General features: G+C 44.4%; 1 protein-coding gene across 1 annotated transcript in view; it reads right to left on the bottom strand.

The window, feature by feature from the left end:
- The window catches only part of ACTN3 (actinin alpha 3), a 148893-nt gene that overhangs the window by 44853 nt on the left and 90761 nt on the right, over window positions 1–13279 (bottom strand). The window contains exons 3-4 of the mRNA XM_068260716.1: window positions 7104–7223; window positions 2836–2922 (exon numbers count right to left, since the gene is read on the bottom strand). Of these exons, the coding sequence (XP_068116817.1) occupies window positions 2836–2922; window positions 7104–7223 (207 nt within the window). The remainder of the gene's footprint in view (window positions 1–2835; window positions 2923–7103; window positions 7224–13279) is intronic.

The raw sequence follows: 13279 nt of genomic DNA, 5'->3' as shown, positions 1-13279 counted from the left end.
GCCAATTATTAAGGAAATGACAGTTGGACAATAGATCGACAGTTACTTCTCTAGTGTTATTTATAGAGGGGCATTTTTTAATCATATTAACAATGAAGGGGTGGTCAGATGCTCGATTCTTTTGAATGAAGTAGCATATTGGCTGCTGATAGGCAGGGGTACACAGGCCATTAATTTGTGTTACAACTGTGGACTGATATTCCTCAAAGTGCTGAAAATGGCAAGTTGGAAATGGGCATCTGAAATAAACTCAACTGCTCTATATTGCTCTTCAGTTTTAAGTCATGAAGTGATTAAGTAGGGTGGTAAGGCTGATCAACACTTTATGAATATTGTGATCATTAAGAATAATTTGCACTAATGAAAACGTAATGAGCTCCCTTTAAAACTGTTGATTATTTCAGGTGATCATAACTTTTAAATATGGGAATTTTAAAAGTGTCCTTTGAACTAAAAAAAAAAAAAAAAGCAGTACTTTTCTGCAAAAGAGCCTTCTCGGCACCTCTTCTTTCCCATGATACCATAGGAAAGCCTTCCATGTCCTGCCATTCATCTGTGTTGTCACATGTACTATGTGCCTACTGAACATCAGCAAATGCCTGTGCATTAAGGCAAGTCCTCCTCATCTTTGTAAACAAACTCTTTAGGAGTTTTAGGCCCTTTAAATCCATTTTTTCCCCTGAGTTTTCTCCTATATGATATTTTCATACCTTATCAATAAAATGCAGGGCCGGAGCTACCATAGGAAAAAAATAGGCAATTGCCCCAGGGCCCCAGAGCCTGTAGGGGCCCCCAACTTGTCCCTCCCCATCTTAACTGTTGCTCCCCAGCAGAGTCTGTTAAGTTGGGAGGTGATTTGGGGAGGGTCAGCAGCCAGCTCAGGGGCCCATGAGGGAAATTTGGCTGCAACAAAGGGCCTCTAATGACGCTTTTTGGTTTGAGGGGTGTCTGTTGGGGGGCCCCCAGGCTAATTTTGCCCTAGGGCCCAATTGTTACTTGAACCGGCCCTGATAAAATGCCTGCTAAGCCACCAGCAAGCAAAAAAGTCCTCAGATTCATTTTGACAGTACCTTTTCACATACGGTACTTTTTGGTGCTTTTTCGATCGCAGAGTGCTGAAAAATTATTTTAAACAAAAGATAAAAACGTATCTCGTAGGAGAAAAAGGGAGAAAAGCGGAGGGCACATCCAAGTTGCTAATCCAAGTTTTATTCGAGCAAAAATTACATAAAAACACACTAATTGGATGATGGAGGTCGCCATTTTTTGTATGAATAAAAATTGGATTAGCAACTTGAATGTGGCTTGTGCTTTGTGTCATTGTGGGGGGTCTTTTAATCATGCGCTCCTCTCAATAAAAAGTAAAAATATATATATCTCTCCTCCTCAATACACCCCATATGTTGGATCGCCAAACTGCCAAACAGAGTGTGTACTCAGTGCAAAGTTAATAACCATCAAAAAGGGCAATGCGCTCAACAACAACTCATACTAAATAGAGTATTATAAAACAGTGTATCACACTACTTAATAGCCTGGTTTACACCCAAAAAAAAAGTGTAAACCAGGCTATGAAGTAGTGTGATACACTGCTTTATAATACTCTATTTAGCATGAGTTGTTGAATGCATTTCCCTTTTTTATGGTTATTAAAGTGGACCCAAATTAAAAATACAAGATTTCAGAAATAAAATCTATTTTCTAAATTATAATAATAAATAGCAGCCTTTTTTCAGCTGCATGATGACAAATATCAAATATTTTACATTTATTGCAGGAACCCCTCCCTTCCTTTAAAATTGCCGGGATTTTTCCGGCAAACTGGTGGAGTAGATGGTGTCCGGCAATGGAGGAATTGCTAATGGCTGCCCACAGTATAACCCCAGCTATGAAAAGAGAAGGGTGAAAAGCATGCACTGAAATGATCATAGGTTTGAAGGAGTGTTTATTTATCTTTGTATGTGTCAGAGTGGTGCAACTAAATATTTTTAATTAGAAAAAATGTTTGGTTTGGGTCCGCTTTAACCACCCTGGCGTTCTATTAACATCGCCAGGGTGGCAGCGCAGCACTATTTTTTGCTTTTTTTAAAATCATGTAGCTAGCCTAGCGCTAGCTACATGATTCCCCCTCCCTGCGACATCCCTCCCTACCCTTCGATCGCCGCCGGCGCATTAGCCCGTCCGGAAATCCCGTTCTGAACGGGATTTCCAGGAGGGCTTCCCCTGTCGCCATGGCGACGATCTTGATGACGTCATCGATGTCGTGACGTCATCAGGAGTCCCGATCCACCCCGCAGCGTTGCCTGGCACTGATTGGCCAGGCTGCGCACGGGGTATGCAGGGGGGGCTCCTTTCGCGTCGGGTAGCGGCGGATTGGCGGCGAGCGCCGGCGATTTAATCTCCCATGCAGCTAGCAAAGTGCTAGCTGCGTGATTTAAAAAAAATTAGGAAAATCGGCCCAGCGGGGCCTGAGCGGCGCCCTCCGGCGGTAATGGACGAGCTGAGCTCGTCCATACCGCTAAGGAGGTTAACTTTGTGTAATTGTGAACTGGATTGTTGCTCTGCTGAGGAGGTGGCACTTCTTGTTTAACTATTGGGGGTTTCGGACTTGGGAGCTGTTGTAACTTTTTATTTTTAAAAATTTTAATAAAAAGAAGCTATTGTTATGATAAGTAAAATATTTTGACAGTACTTTTTCACCTACTTTCTGGTACTTTCTCAGTTTTAGAGTACGGAAAGGGTTATTTTACCCTGAAGATAAAAAATGACCTCCTAGGAGAAAAAATAAATTGAATAAGGCCCTTAGATTCTATTTCTGGTCATTGGAACACTCACCTTCAACAGAAATGTCCTGAATAGCAAAACGCAGAATAATTGTCCAGATCATACCCAGAGTCATCTTCAGATTGCCGTCAACAATTTCTAAAGGAAAAGAGAAAAGTGGGAAATACAGATCAGTTTTTCATGCTACGTTATTTCCATTTAGGGCATGTTTCAGGTTGCCTATAATAGGTACACCATACAATTCAATCTATCTTCATGATTGACTTTATGTAATGCAGTGCTTCACAGTGTACATACCAGTAACAGCAGCCACTGGCCTAGCAGTCCCTCATCTTACAGTCATATACTCACACACGTCTATGTTACTTTATGAACAATCAGGCATGTAACTCTCAATAAGCAAACCTGCTAACTGTGCTTTACAGTTTGGCAATAATGCCCCAAAACCAGGCAACACCTTCACTTGTTTATAATCCGAACATTTGAATAGCGCTTTTCTCCTGTCTAACCCAAAGCGCTGAAGAGCTGCAGCCACTGGGACACGCTCAAGGGGCCACCCTGCAGTGTTAGGGAGTCTTGCCTTGAACTCCTTACTGAATAGGTACTGACCCTATCCAGGATTCCCTTAACCAGTACACTATCCAGCCACTACTTTGCTTTACTGAAAAGGATATTACTGAACCTGCAATACATGACACAAATCTATAGTGGCTCTCCTTGTACAGCCATCAAGGCCGGATTTATACTTTTCTCGCCCCTAGGCCAAGTATATTGGGGCTCCCCTTCCAAGTGCAGCAGCACCCTCCCATTCCATGTGTATCATCCCTGCACTGTAGCCCCTTCCTTTCATGCACAGCTCTCTTGGACATCAGCTTCCCTTTTCATGTGTTGCTCCCTATTTGCAGCCTTTTCTTTCATATGTAGCCAACCCTATTTCATGTTCAGCTGCCCGCTTGGGCTGCAGCCACCCAAGGCCCGGGCTTTGGTGGCCTTTCCAAAAATCCAGACCTGATAGCCATGGACTATGAAGTGGGGCTAGATATATCACTACTCCCCAATCTATTTTCACCTGCCTGCCTTTGTAGAGGCAGGATTAAAGCAGTACGCTTAACTCCCCCCCCCCATCAGGACCACGGTAGTAGTCACGCTAGTAGCCTAATTTTTAATCCAGCAGGTTTAAGTGAGCTTGTAGTGAGGGGGATATAAATGCCATCATATTCATTTCCTTTTAAACAATGCCAATCGCCTGGCTGTTCTGCTGTTCTCTTCTTCCAATTCTTTAAGACACAGACCCAGAACAAGGGTAAGGTATTCTCAGACTAAAGCCTGACCACATGCTTGTTGCAGGTGTATGATTCAGGCCTCACTGAAGCCAAAAGATCAGCAGGACAGTCAGGTAGCTGGAAGTGTTTAAAAGTAAATAAAAGTAAGTAAGTAAAGTAAATAAAAATTGCAGCCTCCATATCCCTCCCACTATAGGGCCACGTAAAGGCGTACCTATTATACAGCCACCGGGAGACTTGGGCGCAGGATACAGCCGATAAACAGCTTATCCTGCTCCTGCACAAGTCCCGGCGGCGTTAATTACTATTCCCCCTCCAGGTCCACGTGGATGGTGGGGAATGATGTAATTCGGCTTCCAGCTATTGCTATTGCCTAATTACAGTGTTTTTGTAGTAATTTGTGCTCCATCTTCTGATGGCGCTCAAATTACTCACTGAGCGCTGCTATAGCCGTAATTCCTATTACAGCCTATTGTGGCTCCAGCTGTGCCCAAATCGCCTGTGCTGTTTTTACAGTGCTCTAACTTAAAGTACTGCGTTTTCATCATCCTGATGGCAGCTATGAGCTAAAGGCATGACTATGACATACCTTTACTCTCCTCACTTTTTGTGTTTTAGTTGCATTGTACAGTGGCTTCCTTGCAAAAGGTAATGTTACAGGAGATCCTCCACAAAGTGGCATGAGAATCACATGAGGCAAGAATTCCATGTTCTCCGCAGTCCCTGATGATTTACAGGAAACACTAGGTTTTCAGTCACCCCACTGGTAACACCTGACCATAGACAGATTTCTGTAACTCAGGGACAGGTGTAACTATGAACAGTAGGGTCCAAACAGAATGTCACTGGCAGCAGTGAGCCGGGAAAAGCAGGGAAAAGGTCATTGGCATCAACCAACAGAAACAAAACATCTCTACCTATAGACACAAAAGGTTGTAAGAGGAGCCCAGAAGTAGATAAAACTAAGTTAAAAACAGCTAGAATAGGAAAATATAGGTGGCTTACAGCAATAACAACAAATCCATATACATATGAATTTTAATAAGCACAGGCAATGCGTTTTGTGGGTCGTGCGTTTTCTGCACCCACTTCCTCAGGCCAAATAAAGTGCCACAGTTTTAGCAGAGCCAGGAATGGAGTGCTCCCAGAGAAAATGCAAAACCTGGAGCCTGCTAGTGATGCAGTTCATGTGATAGGTGGGTGGGACTGAGTGGAATCCCTGCAGCAACCAAGCTTCCACTAGTGACTGACAGCCTCTACTGATTAGCCACTCATGGCATTAACTGTATCACTGCCAAGGATAGGTGAGCTGACAGACTGTTGGAAACAGGGAGTGGAGGAGTGTGTGCAGTCCCAGCCACCTATGACTGTTTGCAGCCTGAGCTTTGTATTCTTACACATCTGATGTCACCAGGAGCGTACTGCTCAGGCCCAGTATAGTTTGTGCCTGCGCAGTACGCTCCTGGTGACATCAGCGGGAATGAGGACACGGTAACGCAGGCGCAGTGGTTTTCAGACTTTAAAGTCTGAAATTCCAGAAGTGAACCGGAGGCGGGGCCGGAGCATCGGTGAGTGGCTGCGCGGGCACAGGATGTCTGCGGGGGACCATTAGAAGCCCGGACCCTGGGTAAGTTCAACTCATTTTCCCCCGACCCCCTACAATAATGTTAAATAAATGTTCACTTTGTTTTCTTCATAATTTCATTCCTGTTTCAAGTAGTTATAACAAATGCGGATGAGCTATGGTTTTCATTTCAGATACTGCTTCTGCGGTGACTGCAGTTCTGCTTTATATATGATTATGGGATGTGCGGCTAAAAGGGATTCATGGGATATGTAATAAATGTACTGTTACCTTATGTTAGTTCAAACCGTTAAATAAGAAATATATTTGTAGGTTTTATTTTCTTCTACTTCTTCTTATATCATTATTATTATAATTATTTGATTTGATTTACACTGTGCCATTTTATGTGCTGCTGTACAAATAAATATCTTACACACAAGTTGCATAGACAAGCATAGTCAGTAAAAACTGCAACATCAAGATTTAAACAGCTGGAATACCCTGTCCATTCTAGTTACTGTTTAAGGGGACAGAAGAGAAAACAGAAAGAAATGTTGATAGGAGAATTGGGGGGTATGCAAGGGTTAAAAGTATACAAGACAATAATGTGCTCTATCTACAGCCTAGGTGAAAGCAGTGGTGGTTCAGTTACTACTCAAATGGCTAGATAAAGGGCATTTAATATGATTGCTTGAAAATGTGGGTCTTTAGGTAATGTTTGGACATTTCCAAGATCAGTGCTGAACTGGTTTAAGGAGGGAGTTCCAGAGAAGTGTAGAAGCACTTGAGAAATTTTGCATGCTGGAGTGGAAGGAGATGATTAGGTTGGATAAGAGTAGATCATTTGCAGTGTGTAGATTGCATGCTGGAAGTTAATTTAAAGCTGTACGGAGGAGCTAAACGTGAGAAGGCTTTGTTGGAAAGAGTTTGGAAGCCTGAACTTTGTCACTAGATGGGCAGGAATGATAGAAAGGAGCTGCATCCCTGGAGGCGGATCATGAATCGAACAGCAGAGTTCAGTATGAACTGTAGATTTGCAAGGCTGGATATAGGTGGACCATGGAGAAGGATGTCACAGTAGTCTAGTCAGGATATGATGAGGGAGTGCAGTAGCATTCTGGATGCCCCCTGCATCAGGAAAGAACTCATCTGTGAGATTAGTGTGCCGTTAGTGTTATTATGTCAAATAAGGGAATTTAAGCCCTTCATGCCTCTGGCTGAAGGGTTCAAATGCACCCACACAGGCCATTGGCTAAAGGGTTCAAAGGCACGCACATACAGGCATGCTCCTGCCGTGCAAGTGCACTAAAAGTGCACAAATAGTACATTTATAAATATCCATTTTGCAGGAAGTCGTTAATCAGAAGGCTCATTTTTGTTACAATTTCTGTTTTGCCAATGGTAAATAACGAACGCTTCTGAAATTACATTTTCAAGTATTGGTTTGCTGGCCTCTTGTTATTGCTTACCTTCAGCACCAATGGACACCAGTTTCACTCCTTTGCTGGCAATAAAGTCCAAAGCCTTGTTCACATTGGCGATCTTGTGGAAGCGCATTTTTCCTTTGTCAGGCTTAGGCAGTCTCTCCCCTGTAAGAGATGAATGTGGAAATGTAATACTGGCAAGAGCAATTTTGGAGATTTCCTTGTAACCATGCTTTTCAATTGAAGTGGCCATTGAGAGTTTATACCATGGCACCGAGGAATAATGTGTAATTTACAATGCGGACTGCAATTAACATTTACCTTCGTACGTAATCCACATGATGCAAAATGCATTTCAGCAAGACAGATTCCTGTGTGCTATACACCCTCTGCATTGAAAAGAAATAGACATCAGCTCAACTGTGCTAAGGAGAATCCCAACTCGAGTACGTATAGCGGCGTCACCGCATCAGTTGGGCACCGGGAGAACACGTAAATAGTAAAAAATCAGTAATTAAAGTTACTGATGTTTTACTAAATACTGCTCTAGACCTAACCCCAACCATTAAAAGATAACTGCAGTGAGAGGAATATGGAGGATGCCATACGTAATTCCTTTACAGAACACCAGTTACCTGGCAGTCTGCTGATCTATTTGGCTGCAGTAGTGTATGAATCATACACCTGAAACAAGCATACAATTAATCTTGCCAGATCTGACAATAATGTCTGAAACACCTGATCTGCTGCATGCTTGTTCAGGGTCTGTGGTTAAAAGTATTAGAGGCAGCGGATCTGTGGAGCTGCAAGTCAATTGGTATTGCTTAACAGGAAATAATTATGGCAGCCTCCATATACCTCTTACCTTCAGTTGTCTTTTAAGCTGTGGGTGCCTAACCATAACCACCCACCTAATGTCTAACCCTAACCCCCCCCCCCCCACCACCACCACCGTACGTACCTAACCCTACACCCCTATCTAATGCCTAATCCTAACCTCGTGCTCAAACTATCAATAGTTGTAGACGATCGACTACGATCTGCTACAACCATTAAATACATAGCCACATTGGGCGCCCAAATGACTGCTTGGGATCCTGATAGCCTAAATTTAATACATGCTTCTATTACAGGGGTCAGGAAACTTTTTGGCTGAGAGAGCCATAAAAGCCACATATTGTAAAATGTAATTCCTTGAGAGCCATACAATATGTTTCAAACTGGAACAGTAGGGCGCACGTCCCTGTTAGCATGGCGATGTGTATACAGTTGATCCGCCAGGCATCGGAAGTGTCAGACACGTCTTCAGCTTCTCTTGGGTTTCAGCAACATCAGCAATTTCCCCGAGAGACAGACAGGAGAAATACCGACTAACAGCTTGTACAATTAGCTAGCTGATTGGGGGGTTGCTTTGCTTTGTAGGACAAGATCCCCACACTTTGGCCCAATAGGCTGCCTGTCAAGTGACAGGCAGCCTATTGGGCCAATAAAAGTGCGGGGATCTTGTCCTTCAAAGTCACTGGACCTGATAGGGTCATGAGTGGGACAATTGGAGAAGCTGTTGCTTTGGGGTAGCGCGAGTAAGTTAGTTGTGCATGCTACAGCAGTAGTGTGCACTACTTTAAAAATGTCACTTGCGCTGCCACACTAAGCTGCGCTGCTTCAGCAGTGTAGCTTAGTGAATCAACCCCTACTGATTTGTATGTGAGCCAGATGTACCCATCAAAAGAGCCACATCTGGCTCCCGAGCCATAGGTTCCCTACCCCTGTTCTATTAGATGACTGCCGATTAAAACTCCTGAAGGACCAGATTTTTCCATTTATTGCTAGTATGGCCATATCAAAGTTAGACTGGTACAGCACAACTCTTCAGACAACAGCCATCTCTCAAGTGTCAGAACCAACAATGGACACATTGTCATTGTACACAAAATAACATGCCCACAAGTGACTAGCTTGACGTTTCCTGGAACCTTGCAGATGTCAGTTTAGAGTGTCTAGGAGTCTAGGTAAACTTAACCTAAACAAAACGTTACATCCTATCTGATTACATTTTGAACATTTTTGTCTTCCATATTTATTTAATATTGATAGGATCATATCTCCTTAAAATAAATACATTTGATCAAACCTTGGATGTCCACCTTTACACCTCTTTAACAGATAACACACTATAGGGTTGATTCATCATAGAGCGCTGTTCTAGCAGTGCTCGTTAAAAAACAACTTGCGGCCGCTATGCATGCTATGCGCAGTCATGCTGTGTAGAGTGCCTTCCTTAGTTCTGCACATTGCTTACATAGCAACGCACTCCTTTAAATGCCAGAGGTTGTTGTGAAGTATCGCGACTGCCATACCTTACTAGCGCGGCTGCTACTGTGTTAATTAACATAGTTACTACTAGTATTGGGCGAACATCTAGATGTTCGGGTTCGGGCCGAACAGGCCGAACATGGCCGCGATGTTCGGGTGTTCGAGCCGAACTCCGAACATAATGGAAGTCAATGGGGACCCGAACTTTCGTGCTTTGTGAAGCCTCCTTACATGCTACATACCCCAAATTTACAGGGTATGTGCACATTGGGATTGGGTACAAGAGGAAAAAATTTAGCAAAAAGAGCTTATAGTTTTTGAGAAAATCGATTTTAAAGTTTCAAAGGGAAAACTGTCTTTTAAATGCGGGAAATGTCTGTTTTCTTTGCACAGGTAACATGCTTTTTGTCGGCATGCAGTCATAAATGTAATACATATAAGAGGTTCCAGGAAAAGGGACCGGTAACGCTAACCCAGCAGCAGCACACGTGATGGAACTGGAGGAGGGTGGCGCAGGAGGAGAAGGCCACGCTTTGAGACACAACAACCCAGGCCTTGCATGAGGACAAGAAGCGTGCGGATAGCAATTTGCATTTTGTCGACATGCAGTCATAAATGTAATACAGATGAAAGGTTCAATAAACAGGGACCGGAAACGCTAACCCATCACAGATGTTCATTGTTCATGTTACTTGGTTGGGGTCCGGGAGTGTTGCGTAGTCGTTTCCAATCCAGGATTGATTCATTTTAATTTGAGTCAGACGGTCTGCATTTTCTGTGGAGAGGCGGATACGCCGATCTGTGACGATGCCTCCGGTAGCACTGAAACAGCGTTCTGATAAAACGCTGGCTGCTGGGCAAGCCAGCACCTCTATTGCGTACATTGCCAGTTTGTGCCAGGTGTCTAGCTTCGATACCCAATAGTTGAAGGGTGCAGATGGATTGTTCAACACAGCTATGCCATCTGACATGTAGTCCTTGACCATCTTCTCCAGGCGATCGGTGTTGGAGGTGGATCTGCACGCTTGCTGTTATGTGTGCTGCTGCATGGGTGTCAGAAAATTCTCCCACTCCAAGGACACTGCCGATACCATTCCCTTTTGGGCACTAGCTGCGGCTTGTGTTGTTTGCTGCCCTCCTGGTCGTCCTGGGTTTGCGGAAGTCAGTCTGTCGGCGTACAACTGGCACAAAGGCCTGCTGGTATTCTTCCATTTTGACCTGTCTGACTCTTTCTTCAAGCAGTTTTGGAACATTGTGTTTGTACCGTGGATCCAGAAGGGTATAAACCCAGTAATTGGTGTTGTCCAGAATGCGCACAATGCGTGGGTCGCGTTCAATGCAGTCCTAGGCCGAAGAGGTCATAGCCTAGGGTCACAAAAACCTGTTTATTTGGGCAATTTCAATGGTAGTGATGCTGACGTACATAAATCTCAGCCATGGCCGTTAGCAACGTCTGAATTTCACGAAATGTCTCATGCAGGTAGAAGACATATTGTTAGACTTGGATTCCAAAGATGGGGTCCCTACATCTCTGCAAACCAGAGTTACAGGGGTCCAAAATTGGTAAAATCCCCCATAGGCTTTCATTGCCTCCCTATTTCACTTTCCAAAATCTCACATCTTTTCAAAGGGCAATTGCTCAGCAGTGGCAAATTTTCTAGCATTGTAGGGACCCTTAGGGGGAACATGACTGGTGAGTTTCGGGCCCCTAGGCCGAAGAGGTCATAGCCTAGGGTCACAAAAACCTGTTTATTTGGGCTATTTCAATGGTAGTGATGGTGACGTACATAAATCTCAGCCATGGCCGTTAGTAACGTCTGAATTTCACGAAATGTCTCATGCAGGTATAAGACATATTGTTAGACTTGGATTCCAAAGATGGGGTCCCTACATCTCTGCAAACCAGAGTTACAGGGGTCCAAAATTGGTAAAATCCCCCATAGGCTTTCATTGCCTCCCTATTTCACTTTCCAAAATCTCACATCTTTTCAAAGGGCAATTGCTCAGCAGTGGCAAATTTTCTAGCATTGTAGGGACCCTTAGGGGGAACATGACTGGTGAGTTTTGGGCCCCTAGGCCGAAGAGGTCATAGCCTAGGGTCACAAAAACCTGTTTATTTGGGCAATTTCAATGGTGGCGAGTCTGACGTACATAAATCGCAGCAATGGCCGTTAGCAACGTCTGAATCTCACGAAATGTCTCATGCAGGTAGAAGACATATTGTTAGACTTGGATTCCAAAGATGGGGTCTCTACATCTCTGCAAACCAGAGTTACAGGGCTCCAAAATTGGTAACATCCCCCATAGGCTTTCATTGGGCCTACTATTTACCGTTCCAAAATCTCACACCATTTCAAAGGGCAATGGCTCAGCAGTGGCAAAACTCACCAGTCATGATCCCCCTAAGAGTCCCTACAATGCTAGAAAATTTGGTACTGCTGAGCCATTGCCCTTTGAAAAGATGTGAGATTTTGGAAAGTGAAATAGGGAGGCAATGAAAGCCTATGGGGGATTTTACCAATTTTGCACCCCTGTAACTCTGGTTTGCAGAGATGTAGGGACCCCATCTTTGGAATCCAAGTCTAACAATATGTCTTCTACCTGCATGAGACATTTCGTGAAATTCAGACGTTGCTAACGGCCATGGCTGAGATTTATGTATGTCAGCATCACTACCATTGAAATTGCCCAAATAAACAGGTTTTTGTGACCCTAGGCTATGACCTCTTCGGCCTAGGACTGCATTGAACGCGACCCACGCATTGTGCGCATTCTGGACAACACTAATTACTGGGTTTATACCCTTCTGGATCCACGGTACAAACACAATGTTCCAAAACTGCTTGAAGAAAGAGTCAGACAGGTCAAAATGGAAGAATACCAGCAGACCCTTGTGGAGACTTTAGAGAGGAGATTGACATCCTCCCCCTCCTCTAGCCAGTTGTACGCCGACAGACTGACTTCCGCAAACCCAGGACGACCAGGAGGGCAGCAAACAACACAAGCCGCAGCTAGTGCCCAAAAGGGAATGGTATCGGCAGTGTCCTTGGAGTGGGAAAATTTTCTGACACCCATGCAGCAGCACACAGAACAGCAAGCGTGCAGATCCACCTCCAACACCGATCGCCTGGAGAAGATGGTCAAGGACTACATGGCAGATGGCATAGCTGTGTTGAACAATCCATCTGCACCCTTCAACTATTGGGTATCGAAGGTAGACACCTGGCACAAACTGGAAATGTACGCAATAGAGGTGCTGGCTTGCCCAGCAGCCAGCGTTATATCGGAACGCTGTTTCAGTGCTGCCGGAGGCATCGTCACAGATCGGCGTATCCGCCTCTCCACAGAAAATGCAGACTGTCTGACTCAAATTAAAATGAATCAATCCTGGATTGGAAACGACTACGCAACACTCCCGGACCCCAACCAAGTAATATGAACAATGAACATCTGTGATGGGTTAGCGTTTCCGGTCCCTGTTTATTGAACCTCTCATCTGTATTACATTTATGACTGCATGGCGACAAAATGCAAATTGCTATCCGCACGCTTCTTGTCCTCATGCAAGGCCTGGGTTGTTGTGTCTCAAAGCGTGGCCTTTTCCTCCTGCGCCACCCTCCTCCTGTTCCATCACGTGTGCTGCTGCTGGGTTAGCGTTACCGGTCCCTTTTCCTAGAACCTCTTATATGTATTACATTTATGACTGCATGCCGACAAAAAGCATGTTACCTGTGCAAAGAAAACAGACATTTCCCGCATTTAAAGAGACACTGAAGCGAGACTAAATCTCGCTTCAGGTCTTATATATAGCAGGGGCACGTGTGCCCCTGCTAAAACGCCGCTATCCCGCGGCTTAACGGGGGTCCCTTCACCCCCAACCCACCCCCCGCAAACCTGGGTCGGAAAAA

Source organism: Hyperolius riggenbachi, chromosome 11, assembly GCF_040937935.1.
Source record: "Hyperolius riggenbachi isolate aHypRig1 chromosome 11, aHypRig1.pri, whole genome shotgun sequence".
Lineage (NCBI taxonomy): Eukaryota > Metazoa > Chordata > Amphibia > Anura > Hyperoliidae > Hyperolius > Hyperolius riggenbachi.
Note: the sequence above shows the minus strand (reverse complement) of the source record. Positions and strands in the feature narration are given on the sequence as shown.